Below are 21,763 nucleotides of genomic sequence, written 5' to 3'. Positions count from 1 at the left end.
TAGTGAGACCATAAAGCCACAAAGTTCATCAGATTTATCTCTTGATATGCAATGGGTATCAACATTTGGATGTGTCATCTGGAAAGTAATACAGGATATAAAATGTTGGAGAACAGGCCACAGTATCTGGCGCTAGCCAAGCTTCCTATTTATCTGGAGTTGTGCAGGGAGGTTAGTAGGTTGGGTGGTCAGACCCTCTCAAGTTGGTATCCTCTGGCATAAAATCCTAGAGTGAAAATTATATATTCTCTATGATCACAGCTGATAAGACCCGTCCACTGGATCTACCCCTTACAGCATGTGGTGGGTCCAGAATGGAAGAAAGGTATTCTGAACCAGAAAAGGGTGGATGAACTTTCCTGTTCTACTAGAAACTACCTTCACCTGACTAGGAAAGCAAGCCGTAGCCCCCCACTGACAGGCAGCCAGACTATCCCATAGGCTTAAGGTTAGTCTTGCTTGTGACAGACTCTAAGAGCACCACTGGCCACACCTGTTCAGAGTTTTCTGCTTGATTTTAGAAGGGGGATCACCCATATGCCATCATCTGTGGAATAGGCAAGAGCATAATGTCCCAGAGAAGAATATCTGGTCACATATACATAACAGTCCATTTCTCTGCCTTCCAGACAGGCAGAACATTAGAAATGAGAGGTCACAGAGTAGGAGCGAACAACTTTAGATGGAGACAAAGAACAATAGGAGGATATAGAGAAGTATCTAAATGTGGAGCTGAACAGGATGTGGCACACCTGGCCTGATGGCTGAACAGTAGTGGAAAGCATTGAAAACCTCCTGCTTCCTGCTTCAGAATCAACAAACAGCATGATGGTTCACGGGTAATGTTAACAACAAGAATTGAAAAAGAAAAAGGGCAAATCCTTTTTTATAAACCTGTCTCTTCTGAGTATGTTAGCCAAAGAAATCCTCTTAAAATTAATGAGGATTGAGGCCGGCGCCGCGGCTCACTAGGCTAATCCTCCGCCTTGCGGCGCCGGCACACCGGGTTCTAGTCCCGGTCGGGGCGCCGGATTCTGTCCCGGTTGCCCCTCTTCCAGGCCAGCCCTCTGCTGTGGCCAGGGAGTGCAGTGGAGGATGGCCCAGGTGCTTGGGCCCTGCACCCCATGGGAGACCAGGATAAGCACCTGGCTCCTGGCTCCTGCCATCGGATCAGCGCGGTGCGCCGGCCGCAGCGCGCCAGCCGCGGCGGCCATTGGAGGGTGAACCAACGGCAAAGGAAGACCTTTCTCTCTGTCTCTCTCTCTCACTGTCCACTCTGCCTGTCAAAAAAAAAAAAAAAAAAAAAATTAATGAGGATTGAATAAGGCATCACAACCTGACAACCAAGCAGTGTGTTACCAACAGTAGCTTCTCAGTGTTTGGTCACTGTTGTCCATGATGTGACTCATAACCAACTGTTCTGAGCTAATTTATTCTTCAAGGAAAATTTTAAACAACATGTAGAGTTATGTACTATTTTGCTAATTTAAAAGACTGATTCATACTGAGGACATTGGTTTATATATATCACTGTTTACAGGCAATGTTTTAAGAAAACCAGTGAAACAAAACCCTTAGTAGAAAACTGGAGAAATCTCTTTGAAACAGCAATGGCAGGCTGTATCTTATAAAAAAGTTCAAGCTATCTTTTTTTATTGATTGACTGATTTTATTTGAAAGGCAGACTTACAGAGAAGGGGAGGCAGAAGTAGAGAGAGAGATCTTCCATCCGCTGGTTCATTCCCCAAATGTCCACTATGGCCAGGGCTGGGCCAGGCAGAAGCTAAGAGCCAGGAGCTTCATCTGTGTCTCCCATGTGGGTGCAGGGACCCAAGCACTTGGACCATCTTTTGCTGCTTTTCCAGGCACACTAGCAGGAAGCTGGATCAGAAGTAGAGCAGGGTGCTGGTGCTGTGGCATAGTGGGTTAAGCTTAGCATCCCATATGGGTGCTGGTTCATGTCCTGGCTGCTCCACTCCCCACCCAGCTCCCTGTTAATGCGTCTGGGAAAGGAGTAGAAGATGGCCCAAGTGCTTGGGCCCCTGCACCTACATGGGAAACCCCGAAGAAGCTTCCAGCTTCGGTCTGTTCCAGCCCAGGCCGTTGTGGCCATTTGGGGAGTGAATCAGTGGATAGAAGATTTTTCTCTCCCTGCCTCTCCTTCTAACTCTTTCAAATAAATAAATAAATCTTAAAAAAAAAAAAAGAAAAGAAAAGAAAAGAAAAGAAAGAAAAAGAAAAAAACACTGCACCACAGCAAAAGCCCCTCAAGCTATCTTTGAGGTCACGTTACCTACAGAAATGATACAGACCCCATAAACTTTTCGTTTCAGACACGTAATTGGTTGGAGGAGACCCTAGGGCTATGATCAATAAAGGGTCACTGCAATTTTGAGATCTACTTAGAACTTTCTTTTTTATTTGCTTTTTAAAGATTTATTTATTTATTTGAAAGTCAGAGTTACAGAGGCAGAGAGAGAGAGACAGAGAAAGAAACAAAGAAAGAAAGTCATCTGTCCACTGCTTCACTCTCCAAATGGTAGCAAGGACTGAGTCTGTGTTGATCTAAAGCCAGGAGCTTCTTCTGGGTCTCCCACACGGGTGCAAGAGCCCAAGGATTTGGGCCATCTACTGCTTTCCCAAGCCATAGAAGAGAGCTAGATCAAAAGTGGAGCAGCCAAGACTTGAACCGGCACCCACATGGGATGTTGGCACTGAGGCCACGGCTTTTCTCTTTATGCCACAGCACCAGCCCCTTAGGACTTTCCATCAAAGAAACACTGACATTGTTGAACAAAAGTGGGTCATTATTAACAATCAATTATCCTCCAACTAAATCCCAAATTCAAACTAAAAAGATGAGTCTACAATAATCTGCCTCTGTATTGTCAGCTCTGAGATAATTTGGAATTTTTTAAATTATATAAGCAAAGCATGTTCTTTGGAGAAAATTTGAAAAGTACAATAAAGCATAAAAAATTTTTTTAAAGAATCTATAATCCTACCACTGATAACCACTACTAAAACTATGTACTTCTTGGGGCCAACACTGTGGCACAGCAAGTTAAGCTGTCATCTGTAGCCATGGCATCCCATATGAGCAATAGTTCAAGTCCCGACTGCTCCAACTGCCTGCTAATGTGCCTGGGAAACTAGCAGAAGATGGCCCAAGTGTTTGGGCTCCTGCCATCCACATGGGAGACCCAGATGAAGCTCCTGGCTCCTGGCTTCAACCTGACCCAGCCAGCCTATTGAGGCCATTTGTGGAGTAAACCAGCAGATGTAAGATCTCTGTCTCTCCCTCTATATATATAACTCTGCCTTTCAAATAAATAAATCTTTAAATAAGTAAATAAATAAAACTACATATTTATTTTTTTCTATGTACAGGAGTATGTAATTTATTTTTTAGAAACATATGTTAATCAATTTAGGCCCCTACTTTTGAAAACTTACACACGTAAATATTTCCTGTATCTTGGAAAATAATTTAAAAGCATGTTAGTTCATTATATGAAAAAATCATAATTATTCATTTTTATATTTTTGGCAATTTTTCACCATTATAAATAACACCTGTACATAAAACTTTCCTTGCATTTGTAGTAATTTTCCTTGAACAATTCCTAGAAGTGAAATTACTGAATTAGAAAGGTTATATTAAATTACACATCCTAGCAGAATTTGTGACTACTCATCTCATCAAACCACTGCCAGATGCTGAATCACTTTTGATTCATTTCTCAATTGCAGCCAGTGATACTGTCATCAATATATGTGTGGGCAGAGAACACATAAAAATTGAAAATACTCTTGAAAATACAAAGCTGAGAATGTTTCTTAAGACATGTACTGAGGGGCTGGCGCTGTGGCACAGTGGGTTAAAGCCCTGGCCTGAAGCGCCAGCATTCCATGTGGGCACTGGTTCAAATCCTGGCAGCTCCTCTTCCAATCCAGCTCTCTGCTATGGCCTGGGAAAGCAGTAGAAGATGGCCCAAGTCCTTGGGCCCCTTCACCCACATGGGACACCAGGAAGGGGCTTCTGGCTCCTGGCATCGGATCAGCACAGCTCTGGTCGTTGCGGCTATCTGGGGAGTGAACCAGCAGATGGAAGACCTCTCTCCCTGCCTCTGCCTCTCTCTGTAACTCTTTCAAATTAAAAAGACAGGTACTGTGAGGGCGGGCACTGTTGTGCAACAGGTTAAGTCACCACTTGGGCCACTTGCATCCCATATCAGAGGGCCCAGGTTGAGGCCCAGCTACCCTGTTTCACATTTAGCTTCTGGATGGAGTTCCTAGCTCCTGGCTTCAGCAGGGCCCACTGGAGTGAATCATTGGATGGAAGATCTCCCTTTCTCTGTCTCTCCCTGATTTTTGTCACTCTGCTTTTCAAATGCGGGGTGAGGGTGGGGAGGGGTGGTGGACTTTCAAAAGGAATTGGGAATATTTGTGGGAGAGACCCAAGATAGCAGAATAAAGAGAGAGCTTACTGCTCTAGTCTTGGGGAAGATAGTAAAAAAACATGGAGCAACTCCAATCTCAGAGAAGAGTTAGGGAGAAAACTGTAGAGGAAACACCATGCAAATGAAAGGGACACTGTGAATCTACGTAGAGGGTATCGACACACACAATTCAGGACCCCAACAGCCAAGAGCCTCAGCACCAGCTTTGGAGAGTAAGGTGAGACCAGACTGCAGCACCCCAAGCCACTGGCAATAAAGCTGCAGGAAGAGCTCAATGTGAGTCCAGCTTAGAGCCCTGTGGGAGACAATGTACCCTCCGACCTAGAGAGAAAAAAAAGGAGGCACATGGCATTCTCCCCAACCACCTGGCACTAGTGTCCTGTAACTAGCCTAGAGTGCGTGTGCTTCACTTTGGACATACGTAACGGCCACATCAGCTCATGTCCGTGCCATCAGCAACCAGCTGGGAGGAGATGCCTGAGTCTGGCTGGGAGAACTGACAGGAGGCTGGGTACTTGTGACTGTGGGAGCCTTGTGTGCTGAGACGGTGAAAACGCTGTGGCTGAGCGTCAGGGCACAAGGTATGGCTGGGTCTTGGGAAGTCACTGTGGGCAGATCTACACGCTTGGGGCTCCCTGATTCCCTGGTGAGGGTCACTGCTGCGGGATCTCTGCTCATACTGAGGACTGCATGGATCCTTTGTGTAGTTCTTGTGACAGCACTGATGAATATTGTATCCACTGGGGCTCGTGTCCAGGTACTGGTCTTGGAGGAGAGGAGTTGAGTGTGAAACTATGCCAACAGGGATGAAGGGATGAACAGATCTCTCCTCTGATTAAAAAAAGAATTACCACACCCAATTTGGAACTCACCTTGGACACTCCCCTCAACCTGGAGCACTAAACAGAGCCACACTGAGCACACGCCTCAGGGTATTCACTGAAAGAGCGGACACTCCACTAATCCACAGAGGCCCAGTCCAAAGATAAAAACCATCACAGGGAAAAAAAGTTAATGAACCAACTAGTAGCTCCACAAATGCCTAGAAATAAATGCAGCAATTCAAGAAACAAGAATAAGGAAGACAACGTGATGCCCCCAAAGGAAGACAACACTTTAATATTAGAATGTGAAAATGAAGAGATCAAAGAAATGACAGAAACAGAATTTAAAAAACTGATTGTAGGATTACTTACTCAGAAGCAAATCTATGAACTAAAGAAATCTGTAAATGACATGAAAGAAAAGTTTTCTCATGAAATTGAGATTTCAAAGAGAAATCAAAATGAAATATTGAAAATGAAGAATTCAGCCAGTGCCGTGGCTCACTAGGCTAATCCTCCACCTGCGGCACCAGCACCCTGGATTCTAGTCCCGGTCAGGGCACCAGATTCTGTCCCAGTTGCTCCTCTTCCAGTCCAGCTCTCTGCTGTGGCCTGGGAAGGCAGTGGAGGATGGCCCAAGTGCTTGGGCCCTGCACCCGCATGGGAGACCAGGAGAAAGCACCTGGCTCCAGGTTTGGGATTGGCACAGTGCGCCGACCTTAGCAGCCATTTGGGGGGTGAACCAATGGAAGGAAGACCTTTCTCTCTCTCTCTCTCTCTCTCTAACTCTGCCTGTCAAAAAAATTTTTTTAATTTAAAAAAATTTTAAAAATTCAGGAAATGAAGAATTTAAATAGAACAAATAAAAAATGTGGTGGAAAGCCTTAACAACAGAAAGCCTTAACACAACAGAGGCAGAAGAAAGAATAGTAGAGAAAGGTCTGATAATTTTACAGTCAAACCAAAAAAAAAAAGAAGAAGAAGAAGAAGAAGAAGAAATTAGAAAACTAAAAAACAATGTCAAAGATCTATGGAATACTATCAAATGCCCCAACAGACAGGTATTAAGAGTTCCTGAAGGTATGGAAAGACAGACTGGATTAGAAGGCCTTTTTAGTGAAATAATTACAGAAAACTTCCCTAATTTGGAGAAAGAAAGGGACCTACAAGTACGGAAGCACACAGAACTTCTATTAGACATGACCAGAAAAGATCTTCACCATGACACAATGTAGTCAAACTCTCCACAGTAAAACATAAAGATTCTAAAATGTACACGAGAGAAACACCAGATTACTTTCATAGGATCTCCAATCAGACTCACAGCTGGACTTCTCATCAGAAACCCTACAGGCTACAAGAGAATGGCCAGATACATTCCAAGTCCTAAGAGAAAAAAACTGTCAACCCACAATACTGTACGCTGCAAAGCTCTCACTTAGGAATGAAGGTGAAATACAGACCTTCCATAACAAATAGAAATGGAAACAATCTGTCAGCACTCATCCAGACTTACAAAACATGCTTAAGGATGTACTACAAACAAAAGCACAGAAACATGGTCATCACTATCAAAGAAGGTAAAGGCAGAAAATCTCCCAAGGTACAAAGGAAATCCAAGGTAAACAATAGGAATATTTATGGAAAAATGGCAAGGCCAAGTCAGGATTTATCAATGGTCCTTGAATGTAAATGGCCTCAACCCTTCAGTTAAAAGATACAGACTGGCTGAATGGAAAAACAAACAAACATCTATTTGCTGCCTACAAGAAACACATCTCATCAACAAAGATCCATGCAGACTGAAAGTGAAGGGATGGAAAAAGATATTCTATGCTAACAGAAACCAAAAAGGAGCTGGTATAGTGATATTAATATGAACAAAAATACATTTTAACACAAAAGCTGTTAGACAAAGGGCACTATGTAATGATTAAGGAATCAATTCAACAGGAAGATGTGACTATAATAAATGTATATGCACCTATACAGGGCACCTACCTATTTAAGAGACATGTTGATGAATCTAAAGGGAGACACAGACTCTAATACAATAGTAATGGGGGACTTCAATATCCCACTTTCAGCAATGGACAGACCAACCAGACAGAAAATCAGCAAGGAAACAACAGAATTAATCAACACTGTAGACTAAATGGACCTAACGGATACCTACAGAACTTTTCATCCTATACATTCTTCTTACCAGCACATGGAAGTTTCTCTAGGATGACCATAGGCCAGGCCATAAAGCAAGTCTTAGCAAACTTGAAGGAACTGAAATCACACCATGCAACTTATCTGACCACAATGGAATGAAGCTGGAGATCAACAACTCAAGAGTCTCTAAGACATATGCAAACACATGGAAACTGAACAGTATGCTCCTGAATGAACAGTGGGTCACAGAAGAAATCAAAAGAGAAATCAAAAAACTGTTGAGGAACATTTTTTTGTGTACTATTTGTTGAAATCTTTACTTAGTATAATCTTATGTATATATAGTTAATTGAAACTAGATCCTAGTAAAAAATAAGAATGGGAATAGGAGAGGGAGAAGGCAGAAGGGTGGGAGTAGGGGTTGGAGTGTGGGGACAGTGGAAAGAATCATTATCACTGTGTTCCTAAACTTGTATTGATGAAATGCATGAGTATGTACACCTTAAATGAAAGGTTTCTTCAGTGGGGGATTGGGGGGGTGGGAGCAATTGGAACAAAAAGCAGCATGTGTATCTTGCTATTGGCTACCAACTCCCAGTTAAGGCCAAATATGAGAAACACATCCTAGAAGAAAAGTATATTCATTCTCTAACATAAATACATAAAATCTAATCTGCTAAAAAATCCTGGAAGAAAAGGAACAGGATGACCTAATCAGAATGATTTTTAACAAACACAATTTAACAGACAGACAAACCTCTTAAACCAAAGATGCCAGAACAATTACCTATTTTTTGTTTGTCTTTAAATATTTATTTATTTGAAAATTAGAGTTACACAGAGAGGGAAGGCGAGGCAGAGAAACTTGTTCACTCCCCAGTCAGCCACAGTGGCCGGAGCTGTGCCAATCCGAAGCCAGGAGCTTCCTCTGAGTCTCCCATGTTGGTGCAGTAGCCTAAGGACTTGGGCCATCTTCTACTGCTCTCCGTGGCCATAGCAGAGAGCTGGATTGGAAGTGGAGCATCTGGGACTCAAACAGGTGCCCACATGGGATGCCTGCACTGTAGGCAGTAACTATACCTGATACACCACAGTGCCAGCCCCAGGACAATTACCTATTCACACCACACACAAATACAAGTAAAGAATCTTAATTGGATTCTACAGTGGGACAAAAAGGACCAAAAAAAAAAGTAGAAAAATTGGGGAATTTTGAATATAGAATAGATATCAGATAATATGAAATTTTCTTAAATTTTTAGATTTTTAGATTTTGTAACCCTATGTAAATTAGATCCTAAGGTAAAAAAGTAACTTTCAAGAACCTTAAACTCTATTTAGTAGGCTTGTTTTTAGTAGTAGGATTGGTACAGAAATCTTCAATAGTGCTTGTATACATTTAGGGTACAGAACATGTGTAAATAATTTGATGTTTTGAGAAAAAAGGATTTTTACCAGAAGAAAAGGAAGTTATAGATACATCTTTTATTATATAGAATATATCTCTTAAGAAATATTCTTGGGGCAAGTGCTGTGGTCTAGAAGGTTAAGCCGCCACCTGAAGTGCAGGCATTCTGTACGGGCAACAGTTCTGGGCTACTCTACTTCCAATCCAGCTCCCTGCTAATGCACCTGGGAAAATAGCAACAAATGGTCCAAGTGCTTAGGCCCCTTGCCAGCCACATGGGAGACTCAGATGAAGCTCTTGGCTCCAGCCTGGCCCAGCCTCGGCCGTTGTGGCCATTTGGAGTGAACCACCAGACAAATCTCTCTCTCCTTCTCTCTGTATCTCTGCCTTTCAAAGAAACAAATAAATCATAAAATAAATTAACTAACTTCAAAAAATTAAAAAAAATATTCTTAGATTTGTGTTTTCAAGATTATTTTCATATTTTATGTGTTCTCTGCCTATATATATATATATATATCCACAGCAAGAGGAAGATCAGGAAAAATCCTGTGGTAAGGATGTTAATTGATGATACCAATATGAACAAATAAGTTGTGTTTGTTTCCTAGCTCTACCTATTCAAAGAGCCAAGAAGCAACATCACTCCTGTAGCAACAAGCATAACTCGTGTCAAGATCGTAATTTCTAAATAGTACTCCCCACTGAAAGTAAATAAGAAACACTGAAGAAATAAGACTGAGGCAGGGGAACGATAAGATGACCCTTGTACATCATGTACTAAGAGAGAAAAGGGTCAAGAACTGCTTGGGTTATGTCAAAAGGACCCAGGATCCAGTTTAAAGAAACACCTATTTGCTAAATTTGAGACAATTTCAGCATCAAAGAGAATGAGAGAACTGGATTATGAAACAATGAAACAGAAAGAATTCATAAGCCCATAGCAATACTCTTTAAAAAAAGGAGGGAAAGGAGGTGAGCATTTGGCTTGCCAGTTAAAAACACTGAATTGGGATTCACATTCCATATTGGAACGCCTGGGTTCAAGTTCCAGCTGTGCTTCAGACAACAGCTTCCTAATCCTGCACACTCTGGGAGGCAGCAGGTGATGACTAAAGTAGTTGGGCCCCTGCCAGCCATGTGGGAGATTTGGACTGAGTTCCTGACACTCAGCTTTGGCCTGGCCCAACCACAATTGTTGCAGGCTGGCCTGAAGCGCCAGAATCCCATATGGGCACCGGTTCAAGACCCGGCTGCTCCACTTCCAATCCAGCTCTCTGCTATGGCCTGGGAAAGCAGTAGAAGATGGCCCAAGTCCTTGGGCCCCTGCACTCGCGTGGGAGACCCAGAAGAAGCTCCTGGCTCCTGGCTTTGGATCGGCACAGCTGTGGCCATGTGGCCAATTGGGGAGTGAACCAGCAGATGGAAAACACGCTCCCCTCTGCCTCTCCTTTCTGTGTAACTCTGACTTTCAAATAAATAAATAAATCTTTAAAAAAAAAAAACAGAAAAACTTATGAGAATTAATAAACTTGCTAATTATGTATGACTTTTTATTTCTTTCTGCCCTTTTGGCATTTGTTCTTCAGTTATTTTAACAATATTTCATCAAAACTACCCAAGAAGGAATAGGAAGTGAAATCTCGGTCATTCTATTTCACTTCTCACTAACAGTCCTGGAAAAAGATTTAAAAATTTAAAAGGTCTAAATTAATACATTACAATGAATTCCGGAAAGAATCTTGGGACTTTAATTTACCATCTGGCCGTCTATGACCCTAAATGTTTGACCCTATTAAAACTGAATGAGAAAGTTAATAACAAATGTTATGCAAAAAAAGACTTTCTATAAATTAAAAAAAAAAAAAGTTGACCTTTATTTACCATTGGTCTTAATTTTATCAGGAAAAGCAGCCCATAGCATGTACAGAATGGAAGGCAACCAACAAATTTAAAATGGCAAACAAAGGTTTTCCTTCTCACAACCAATATGGAGAAAGCAGAACACCACATCGGCTCAAGGTATGGCCTACAGAGTCAGGTTGTCTGTGTCTGTATTACTTCACCACTTACTACCTATGGCACTGTGGTGAATTAATTCTTTTATTTAGATTGATTTTATTTATTTGAAAGGCAGAGTTACAGAGAGAGAGGGAGAAAGAGAAAGAGATCTTTCATCCACTGTTTTACTCACCAAATTGCCCCAACAGTCGGCAGAAGCTAGGAGCCAGGAGCCGCCTCTGGGTCTCCTATGTGGGTGCAGGGGCCCAAGGATTTAGACCATCTTCTCCTGCTTTCCCAGGCATATCAGGAGCTGGATCAGATGTGGAGCAGCCGGGACTTGAACCGGTGCTCATATGGGTATGCTGGCATTGCAGGTGGCAGCTTAACCCCCTACACCACAATGCTGGCCCCTACTCAAATCTCTTTATGCCTCAGTTTCCTCATATGAAAACTGGGGACAACAGTAAAAATCCGTCTCAGAGTTGTTGTAAAGATTAATTAAATTCGTACATTTAAACTCTCAGAAGAGCATCTGGCACACTGTGAGAACTCAACACATGTTAGCTGCTATGGTGCTTACCATTACTAGTATTACTACAACTTCTATGACTATGACCACCACCACCAATCTGTAGCAGATGGAGCTTTGCTTGATTCAGAAAAACTACAGCAATACACATCTGCGTGCATGTGCCTATCACAGGCTGAAAAACGAAACAGGACAGGCTCTATGTCGATCCTTTGGTGTCTCCAGCTGTTTCAAGAGAAACTGAGAAGTTATCAGTATACCAATACTACAAGATTTATGTCAAGAAGGAATCTGCCATCTCTCAACCATGGCCTGGGAAAGTGGTGGAGGATGGTCTAAGTCCTTGGGCCCCTGCACCTACGTGAGAGGCCTGGAGGAAGCTCCTGGCTTCAGATCGGCGCAGCTCTGGTCGTTGTGGCCATGTGGGGAGTGAACCAGAGGATGAAAGAGCTCTCCCCTCTCTCTGCCTCTCTGTAAATCTACCTTTCAAATAAATAAATCTTTAAAAAAAGAATCTGTGTGATCTAAGCATATTAATCTTAGAAGAAATGACTAGTCTTCTCCCTCAGTTAATCATTTATCAAACTTTATTGAGAATACCATGCAGATGTTGATCCAGATATCAGCATACAAAATGGAAAAATGTTTGCGTCTTTTAAAGGTTTGTGTTCTTGCCAAAGAAATACATAAGTTACTTGATGGATGGATGTACAGAACATGAGGATGGCACAGACACACACTTAGGCTAGACATTGGGAAGCAGAAAACAGCAAGATTTCTCAGAGATGGTGATAATTAAGCTGAACCATAAAGAACAGTAACGGGTAAACAAAGACACAGCAGGTAAAGCTGGCAAATGAGAAAACAGACGAGCACCACTGGCCAGACGACAGCACACAAAACCAAAAGATCTCCTTCTGAAGCTAATGGGCAGCCAGCCGTTAGAGGCCTGTGCCCAGACAGCACTGCTTCGGGAGTATCTCCCATTACCGCACACTACATCTCCACCCTCTCCAACTCAAAATAAGCCATGTTTGGAGAAAGGACAGGAAGGTGCAATTAAGACAGACTCAGAGACAAGTTTCTCACTTACAACACTGGGCGGCAGCAGTGGGCAATGGCTTCCTCTGGTTTTCTTCTTGAATAGAATACTAGAAGCAGAAAGGAAAAAAAAAACATATAAAGTAAGAGAACAAGTAGAGAAGAGGAAAAAAAAATCACATCTACCTATCAAAAGGTTTAGTGTTTGGAGTCTCGATTTTTTTGCTGGACAGAACATCCTGTTGCTGCCTTCCCTGTGTGACCCTGACAGGTCAGATCACCCATTACGCACTAGCCCAGTGAGAGAGGCTAAAGCAGGTTAAGAGTGACGCTTTTCTGGCCAAGGGCACCTGGGCCCCAGTCCAGCTCTGCCAGGCAGCTGTAGAAGGCTGGGCCTTGGAAGATTTCATGGTCTCCTGAATTTTCCTGTGGGTAATTGTGGGTAATGCAGAGATTTCCCCATTTAGGTAATGGAACTGAAAACATCTCTGAGGCATCAGTTTTCTTTTTTCTTTTTATATTTGACAGGTAGAGTCATAGACAGTGACAGAGAGAGACAGAGAAAAAGGTCTTCCTTCCGTTGGTTCACTCCCCAAATGGCCGCTACAGCCGGTGCTGCACCGATCCGAAGCCAGGAGCCAGGTGCTTCTTCCTGGTCTCCCATGCGGGTGCAGGGCCCAAGCACTTGGGCCCTCCTCCACTGCCCTCCTGGGCCACAGCAGAGAGCTGGACTGGAAGAGGAGCAATCAGGACTAGAACCCGGCACCCATGTGGGATGCCGGCGCCACAGGCGGAGAATTAACCAAGTGAGCCACGGCGCCGGCCCCCAAGGCTTCAGTTTTCTTATCTTTACATAACTGCTTTTCTTCCCTCACAAGGGCATGTGGGAAGTGAGTGGAACTGCCTCTCTAAGCACGTACAACTACTAGATAGATCTGGGATCTGCTGGAGCTTCCTTCCCACTTACTCTCCAGCCACCCTATTCCCACCACAGAAACAAGTATGAAGTACTCAAGACAGGAGAAAATGTCCTGTGAAAAAGGAGAGAATCAAGTGAAAATCTTGAGGGTAGGCAAGAGGACAGCATACAAAAATTAAGAGCTACAGACACAGAATCAGGAAGATGGTGAGAACAGTTTGGTTCAAAGCCCAGGGGAGGACTGGAAAGATTAAACCCAGCCTAGCAACTTGCAAATCCAATAGTTGAAATTCTCATCCCTGATGCTACCACTTAACTGCTAAGCGGCAGGATCCTGGGCAAGTCAAAGCTTCTCTAAAATGCCAAAGACATTCATTGAACAAATACTAAGTACCCACTATGCACAAGGACTGGTTTTAGGTACTGAGGGAATTGGGTTTTTTTTTTAATATTTATTTATTATTTATTTGAAAGAGTTACACAGAGAGAGCAGAGGCAGAGAGAGAGAGATATCTTCCATCTGATGGTTCACTCCCCAACTGGCCACAACGGCCAGAGCTGCGCTGATCCGAAGCAGGGAGCCAGTAGTTTCCTCTGGGTCTCCCACGTGGGTGCAGGGGCCCAAGGACCTGGGCCATCCTCCACTGCCCTCAGGACCACAGCAGAGAGCTGGACTGAAAGTGGAGCAGCCGGGTCTCGAACTGGCAGCCATATGGGACGCTGGCTTCAAGCCAGGGTGTTAACCCACTGTGCCACAGCACTGGCCCTGGGAATTGGGTTTTTAAATCATGGTAAGAAGTCTTCAAACATGAGAGGGATATGACTTGACTGTACTTTTAAAAAGGTCACTCCAGGGGCCAGTGCTGTGGCGCAGCAGGTTAATGCCCTGGCTTGAAGTGCCAGCATCCCATATGGGTGATGGTTCTAGTCCCTGCTGTTCCTCTTCCAATCCAGCTCTCTGCTATGGCCTGGGAAAGCAGTAGAAGATGGCCAAAGTGCTTGGGCCCCTGCTCCCCTGTGGGAGACCCGGAAGAAGCCTCTGGCTCCTGGCTTCAGATCGGCTCAGCTCCGACCGTTGGGGTCATCTGGGGAGTGAACCAGTGGATGGAAGACCTCTCTTGCTGTCTACACCTCTCTCTGTAACTCTTCAAATAAAAAAAAAGTCACTCTGGCTGTTGGGCGAGATGAACTGTAAGGCAAAAAACCAGACATAAGTCGATAGTGGTACACACAAGAGTGCTCGGGGTAAAGGGTATGTCAAGCAGTTGGATCTAAAATATACATTTTTTGTATGTAATACAGTTTATAAGCAATAAACAATGGTACAAATATCAGAGGTAATAATGCTACTACTACTTCCAAGGAAAAACGATGAGAAGTTAAATACAATTTAAACACCATGGGGCCGGTGCTGTGGCACAGTGAGCTAATCCTCCCCTTGCAGCACCGGCATCCCATATGGGCACTGGTGCTAGTCCCAGCTGCTCCTCTTCTGATCCAGCTCTCTGCTGTGGCATGGGTAAGCAGCAGAAGATAGCCCAAGTCTTTGAGCCCCTGCACCCATGTGCAGAAAGAAGCTCCTGGCTCATGGCTATGGCCAATTGGGAAGTGAATCAGCAGACTGAAGACCTTTCTCTCTGTCTCTCCCTCTCACTGTCTGTAACTCTACCTCTCAAATAAATAAATAAAATCTTTTTAAAAATAAATAAACAAAAACCATTATAGGGTGGGCACTGTAGCACAGGAGGTTAAACCATGGCTTTGAAAGCCCACAAACCATATCAGAATACTGATTTCTGTAGGAAGTACACAGGCATAATAAGAAAATCCCAAAACTTTAAGTATTAAACCAGAAGAATTAAGATTTAAGATATTTTTAGAAGTCAATTTAAATAATCTGTCCCAGTTACCAAGCAGAAAGCTGAAGTCCAACTATGGCATAATTAGTAATATTAAGATATGTAAGGGGGCTGGTGCTGTGGCTTAGTGGGTAAAGCCGCCGCCTGCACCACTGGCATCCCATACAGGTGCCGGTTCAAGTCCCAGCTGCTCCACTTATGATCCATCTCTCTGCTGTGGCCTGGGAAAGATGGCCCAAGTCCTTGGGCCCTTGTACCCATGTGGGAGACCCAGAAGAAGCTCCTGATCAGCACAGCTCTGGCCGTTGCAGCCAGTTAGGGAGTGAACCAGCGGATGGAAGACTTCTCTCTGCCTTTCCTTCTCTCTCTGTGTAACTGTGACTTTCAAATAAATAAATATTTTTTAAAAATTTAGCCACCAAAAGCATGGGGTGGACACTTGGCACAGTAGTGAAGAAACCTCTTGGGTCACCCAGATCTTGTGTCAGAGTGCCTGGGTTTGAGTCCTGGTCCTGCTTCCAATTCCAGCTTCCTACTGATGTGTACTCTGGGAAAAGATGACGGCTCAAGCACCTGGGACCCTGCCACCACCTGGGAGACCTGGATAAAATCCTTAGCTCCTGGATTTGGCCTGTTTCAACCCCCGCTGTTGCAGGCATATTCATTCTGAATATGAAAATAAATACATTTTTAAATAAATAAATTTTTAAAAGGATAGTACAAGGAATAAAAATTAAAAGTTATTAATATAGATGCAAAAATCCAATTTGATAAATCACCAAGCCGAACTGATCATACTATTTGTGAAATATTTATATGTGAATATGTATGTATACCTGTGTACATATATATGTCTTGGCATGTAAATGTTCATGTATTTTGGATAGGTAGGCTTTAAATGAAAGAACAGTTCAGTATCTGAAACTCTATTCATGTAATTCATCACACTGAACAGATTATGGGAGAAAAACTGACTTAATAGATACAGGAAAATTTTTCTTAAAAATCTCACACTGTCTTATTAGAAAATCAGGAAAAAAATAGAATTTTCTTAAAGGCTGTGTAGTTATACCATATTATTTGAGGACTAATGACAAAAAAAAAAGGTCTATCCGTGCTCGGTGCAGATGCATTTTGTTTTCAGCTATTTTCCATCTGTAGCTGGTTGAATTCACATGTGCCGAACAACAGGACCAAAAAAGGACCAACTTAGACAAAAGTCTCAGAAAAATGTCACAGCCGAGAGGACATGACAACTAGGCATAATGCAGTCTCCTAAATGGGATCCTAGCACAAAAAAGACATGAGGTAAAAATTAGGCAAATCTGAATAAACTTTTAGCTTTACTTTTTAGTTAAGAAATAATAAATAGTAACTGTTGAGTTAGTAATAATGTATCAGGGAGGGTGTTGTGCTATCATGGGGTTAAAACATGGCTTATGATGCCCACATCCAAAATCAGAGTGTCAGTTCAAGTCTCAGCTATTCCACTTCTGACCCAGCTTCCTGTTAACACAACCTGGGAGACAACAGATGACGGCCCAAGCACTCGGGCCCCTGCCACCTGACCCAGGGCTGGCTTTGGGGGCATTTAAGAAATGAACCAGCAGATGCAAGATTTCTCCGTGTGTGCATGTGTGTGTGTGTGTTCACTCTGCATTTCCAGTAGATGAAAATAAACATTAAAAATTGGCTCATTAATTGTAACAAATATACTATAGTAATGTAAGATAAAAATAGTAGGGAAAATTAGAGTGGGGGTGGGGAAGAGGGAATAACTGTAGTATCTGCTCAGTATTTCTGTAACTCTAACTTCCAAAAAAACAATTCTGCTAATAAAATACATATTTATAAATTCCAAACACATAAAGCATAGCATTGAAAAGTGAATAAAACCATTAATATTTAAAGATATAAAATCTAGCTATGTTTTTGTCAGCTACACAGAAATCTAAGAGAATCTCTAAACCAACAAAACTAGGAAGTTGCTGGGGTGGGCATTTGGCCTAGAAGTTAAGATCCACGTGGGATGACAGCATCCCATATTGGAGTGCCTGGGACCAAATCCTGGCTCTCTTCCTGGTTCCAGCATCCTGCTAATGAATACCCTGAGAGGCAGCAGGTGATAGCATGAGTACTTGGATCCCTGACACCCATGTGAGACACCAGATTGAGCTCCAGGCTCCTGCCTTCAGCCTGGCTGGGCTATAGCAGGCATTTGGGGAATGAACCAGTGGGTGACAAATCTCTGTCTCTCTTTCAAATAAGTAATTTTTTAAAATTAACAAAGGAAGTTTACCCCCCAAAAAAAGTTGAACATCGACACTTTAAAAAATGAGCAGTAAAGCACTTATATTGATGATGTATGGGCCAACATCATGATGTAGTGGGTCAAGAGGCTGTCAGCAACGCAGGCATCCCATATGGGTGCTGGTTCAAGTCCCAACTGCCCTGCATCTGATCCAGCACCCCGCTAATTTGCTTGGGAAAGCAGTAGAAGATGGTCCAAGTGTTTGGGCCAATGCATCCATGTGGGAGACCCAAACGAAGTTCTAGGCTCCTGTCTTCAGTCTGGCCAGCCCTGTATGTTGCAGTAATTTTAGAAGATCTATTTCTCCCTCTCTCTGTAACTTTGCCTTTCAAATAAATATTTAAATGATGTACTAGAAAATATAATTTTTAATATTCATAACAATTAGGACAAATCTAACAAAAGAAATATAAAATGTGCTAGTACAAAATAGTTTCCCCCCTGCTATGGTCTGAAAGTTTGTGTGCCCTCAAAATTCATATGTTTAAACCTGATCACCAAAGTGAGGTCATAGGGGGCAGGGCCCTATGGGAGGTGATTAGGTCATGAGGGCAGAGCCTTCACGAGTGGCTTTAGTGTCCTCATTAGGGAACCCCCAAAGAGCTGTGCTGCCACTTCTATCATGTGAAGATTTGACCAGGAAAATGCCATCTGTGAACAGGAAGCAAGCCCTCACCAGACACTGGTTCTGCTGGTGCCTTGTTCTTGGATTTCTCAGTCTCCAGAACTATAAAAAGTTTCAATTATTCATAAGTTACCCAATTTAAGGTATTTTGTTAAAGCAACCTGAATAGACTAAGATACTTCTGATAGAACTTCTTACCTACTAAAATTTAACTACATCTATCACATTTTTCTAGAATTCTTATTTAGGGGCCAGCACTGTAGTGTAGTGCGTAAAGCTACTGCCTGCAGTGCCAGCATCCCATATAGGTGCCAGCTCAAGTCCCAGCTGCTCCACTTCCAATCCAGCTCTCTGTTACAACCTGGGAAAGAAGCAGAAGATGGCCCAAGTCCTGGGGCCCCTGCACCAGCATGGGAGACCCAGAAGAAGCTGCTAGTTCCTAGCTTCAGATCAGCCCAGCTACCATCGTTGAGGCCATTAGGGGAATGAACCAGCGGATCAAAGACCTCTTTCTCTTTCTCTTTCCTTCTCTCTCTCTCTCCCTCCCTCTCCCTCTCTCTTTGTAACTCTGCCTTTCAAATAAATAAATAAGTAAATAGGAAATTTAAAAAAAGACTTATTTTCAGTTTTTTATTTGAAAGACAGAGAGGGATCTTCCATCAGCTGGTTTACTCCCCAGATGTTTTCAACAGTGAGGTTGAAACCAGAAACCCAGAGCTGAATCCAGGTCTCCCACATGGGTGGCAGGGACCCCAAGTACTCCAGCCATCATTGGCTGCCTCTCAGGATGCTCATTAGTAGGAAGATAAATCAAAACTGGAAGAAACAGGACTCAAACCAGCACTCTTGAGGGTGTCCCAAGTACCCAACACCTGCCCCTCATTTCTTGCTTATCATCTGCCTGGTCCTGTTCAATCCATGAGGGCAGGATTTTTGTTTCAACCTCTGATAAACACCAAATACCTATAACATATTCTGCCAAATGGTGCTAAGAATAGGGAAATACAAATTAAAATAATTTCTATATCCATTAGATTGCAAAAAAATTTCTATCTGGCAAATACCAGGAAGGACACAAAAAGTAGGAAAATGGAAAGTGGTAGAATCACCTCAGAGACCAACTTAGTAAAATCTACTGAAGAACAAAGCATATCCCACAACCAAGCAATCCTATTTCTAAATACATAGAGCGAGGGGCCGGTGCCATGGTGCAGTAGGTTAATCTTCTACCTGCAGCACCAGCATCCCATATGGGCGCCAGTTCTAGTCCCGGCTGCTCCTCTTCCAGTCCAGTTCTCTTCTATGGCCTGGGAAAGCAGTAGAAGACAGCTCAAGTGCTTGGGCCCCTGCACCGCACGGGAGATTGGGAAGAAACACCTGGCTCCTGGCTTTGGATAGCACAGCTCCAGCCATCACAGAAATTTGGGGATGAACCAATGGAAGGAAGACCTCTCTCTCTGTCTCTCTCTGTCTCTCTCTCTCACTGTCTGTAATTCTACCTCTCAAATAAATATATAAATAAATCAATATTTGTAAAAAAAAAAAAGAAATATATAGAGAGAATCTAACATAAGCATAACAAAACAGGATCAGGGATGTTCACTGCAGCATACATTTATAATAATTAAAACTCTAATGTCCATAACTAGGAAAATAATCTGTGATACAATCCTACTTTGAAAGGTGGTAGAGGCTCAAGCCAGCTACTCAGTGCTCCTGGGCCCAGGAAGCTACTGTGTATGGAAAAATGTCATATGGCACATAATGAAAGGTAAACTTTGTGTTTGTGCATGTGCGTGCGTGTGTGTGTGTGTGTGTGTGTTTAAATGATTTTGCACCAAGCATGATAAAATCCTGGGGATTTGTGTTGTGGTACAATAGGTTAAGCTGCTGCCTGTGATGCCAGCATCCCATATGAGCACTGGTTTGAGTCCTGGCTGCTACACTTTCTATCTAGCTTCCTGTTAATGTGCCCAGGAAAGCAAGGGAGGATGGCTTGGGCCCCAGCACCTATGTGGGGACCTGGATGGAATTCTGGACTCCTGGCTTTGTCCTGGTAAGCCCTGGCCATTGTAGCTATCTCAGGAGTAAACCAACAGAGGGAAGAGCTCTCTCTTTCTGTCTCTGTAACTCTGACTTATAAATAAATAAATATTTTTAAAAAGTAAAAATGCAAAAGATCTTAGTAGAAATTGAATATTTAAAAAAATTTTCTCTATTTATTTTTAAAGGATTTATTTATTTATTTGAGAGGCACAGTTACAGACAAAGAGAAGGAGAGACAGAAAAAGAGGTCTTCTATCTGCTGGTCCCGCCCCCAGATAGTCACAACAGCTGCAGCTAGGCCGATCCAAAGCCAGGAGCCAGGAGCTTCTTCTGTGTCTCCCACGTGGGTGCAGGTGCCATCCTCTGCTGCTTTCTTAGGCCATTAACAGGGAGCTTGGTTGGAAGAGGAGCAGGTAGGACTCAAATTGGCACCCATATGGGATGCCTGTGCTGCAGGTGGAAGCTTAACTTACTATGTCACAGTGCTGGCCCCTCTTTTATTTTTAACTGACACTATTTATTGAATCTTATAGGTAGGTATATGTATAGATTTCATTTTATTATTTTCTATTTTCATGGGTGCTTAAAAATTTATCAATTAATTTTTCTTCTTTGTTTTAAATTATAATTTTAGTTATTAATATATAGAGAACAGATTACATAAATTCCATAAGTATGATTCCAAGAACACAATAGAAAAAGAAAAAATACACAGAAGTGTGGTGGAATGAGAAGGCCATGCCAAGATGGCCGCTGCTAATGGAGCCTACCTGGCAACAGGCTGTGACTGGATGGTTTCAGAAACTGCCTGGCAACAAGCTGTGATTGGTTAGGGCATAGTCCATCCCTTGACCAGATTGGCTGCCTTGGCTATGTAAGCCACTGTACCAACTGAAATAAATGAGTCTGCAGGCTGCTTGCCTCTGGCCTGCTTTCACCTGGCTGCCAGGGTCTGTGTGGTGACTCTGCGCCCTTTGCCCCCACCACGCTCCTCCTCGCAGAACAAATCCATAACATCGAAGCAAATTTAAAGTTCTCACCAACCAACAATGAGTTCATTTTAGCACCAGAAAGACTAACTGTAATTCGAAGTACATCAAATATATCAAAATCCATAAATTTGTAGTAATAGCCCATTTTAAGAAAAAGTAACTCACTGGCCACCTTGCAAAGCTGAACCCACTGAGGTAACAGCTTGCTATTCTGAAACCTAATAAAGAGAACATTTTTCTTGTATAGACTGGATTTCAAGCGAAACAAAGGGCTGGCAAAACAGTTCTTTTTGTAAATGAATCATAGCTAATCACATCATGAAGGCCTGATATAATTAGAAAATCATATTGTGCGAGCCCTAATGAAATAATGATCATTATTTACTTCTAAAAACACTAGGTAAAAGGATGAAGAGAAAACATAATGAATGAAATAAGCTGACAATGCTTGAATCCACTGTTGAATTTTAACAGGAGTAAAAGCGGGATAAAACACCAACTGTCCACCCAAAAAACAGAACTTAAATTTAAATCTCCATCTAATTCTCAAGCTTCGAGATGTAATTATCAGTGTAAAGGAGG

At 42.7% G+C, this 21,763-nt stretch overlaps 1 protein-coding gene across 19 annotated transcripts in view; it reads right to left on the bottom strand.

Moving 5' to 3' along the window:
- The window catches only part of UNC13B (unc-13 homolog B), a 267,751-nt gene that overhangs the window by 149,158 nt on the left and 96,830 nt on the right, over positions 1–21,763 (bottom strand). For 15 of the 19 annotated variants that reach the window (XM_089300153.1, XM_089300158.1, XM_089300170.1 and 12 more), the window contains one exon: positions 12,482–12,539. The exons of the other annotated variants lie outside the window; for them this stretch is intronic. In XM_089300153.1, the coding sequence (XP_089156279.1) occupies positions 12,482–12,539 (58 nt within the window). The remainder of the gene's footprint in view (positions 1–12,481; positions 12,540–21,763) is intronic. 19 annotated transcript variants of the gene reach the window in all.

This window comes from Oryctolagus cuniculus, chromosome 1, assembly GCF_051225735.1.
Source record: "Oryctolagus cuniculus isolate XC-2025 breed Fujian yellow rabbit chromosome 1, ASM5122573v1, whole genome shotgun sequence".
NCBI lineage: Eukaryota > Metazoa > Chordata > Mammalia > Lagomorpha > Leporidae > Oryctolagus > Oryctolagus cuniculus.
The sequence above is the reverse complement of the archived record's forward strand: the minus strand, read 5'-3'. Positions and strand labels throughout refer to the sequence as shown.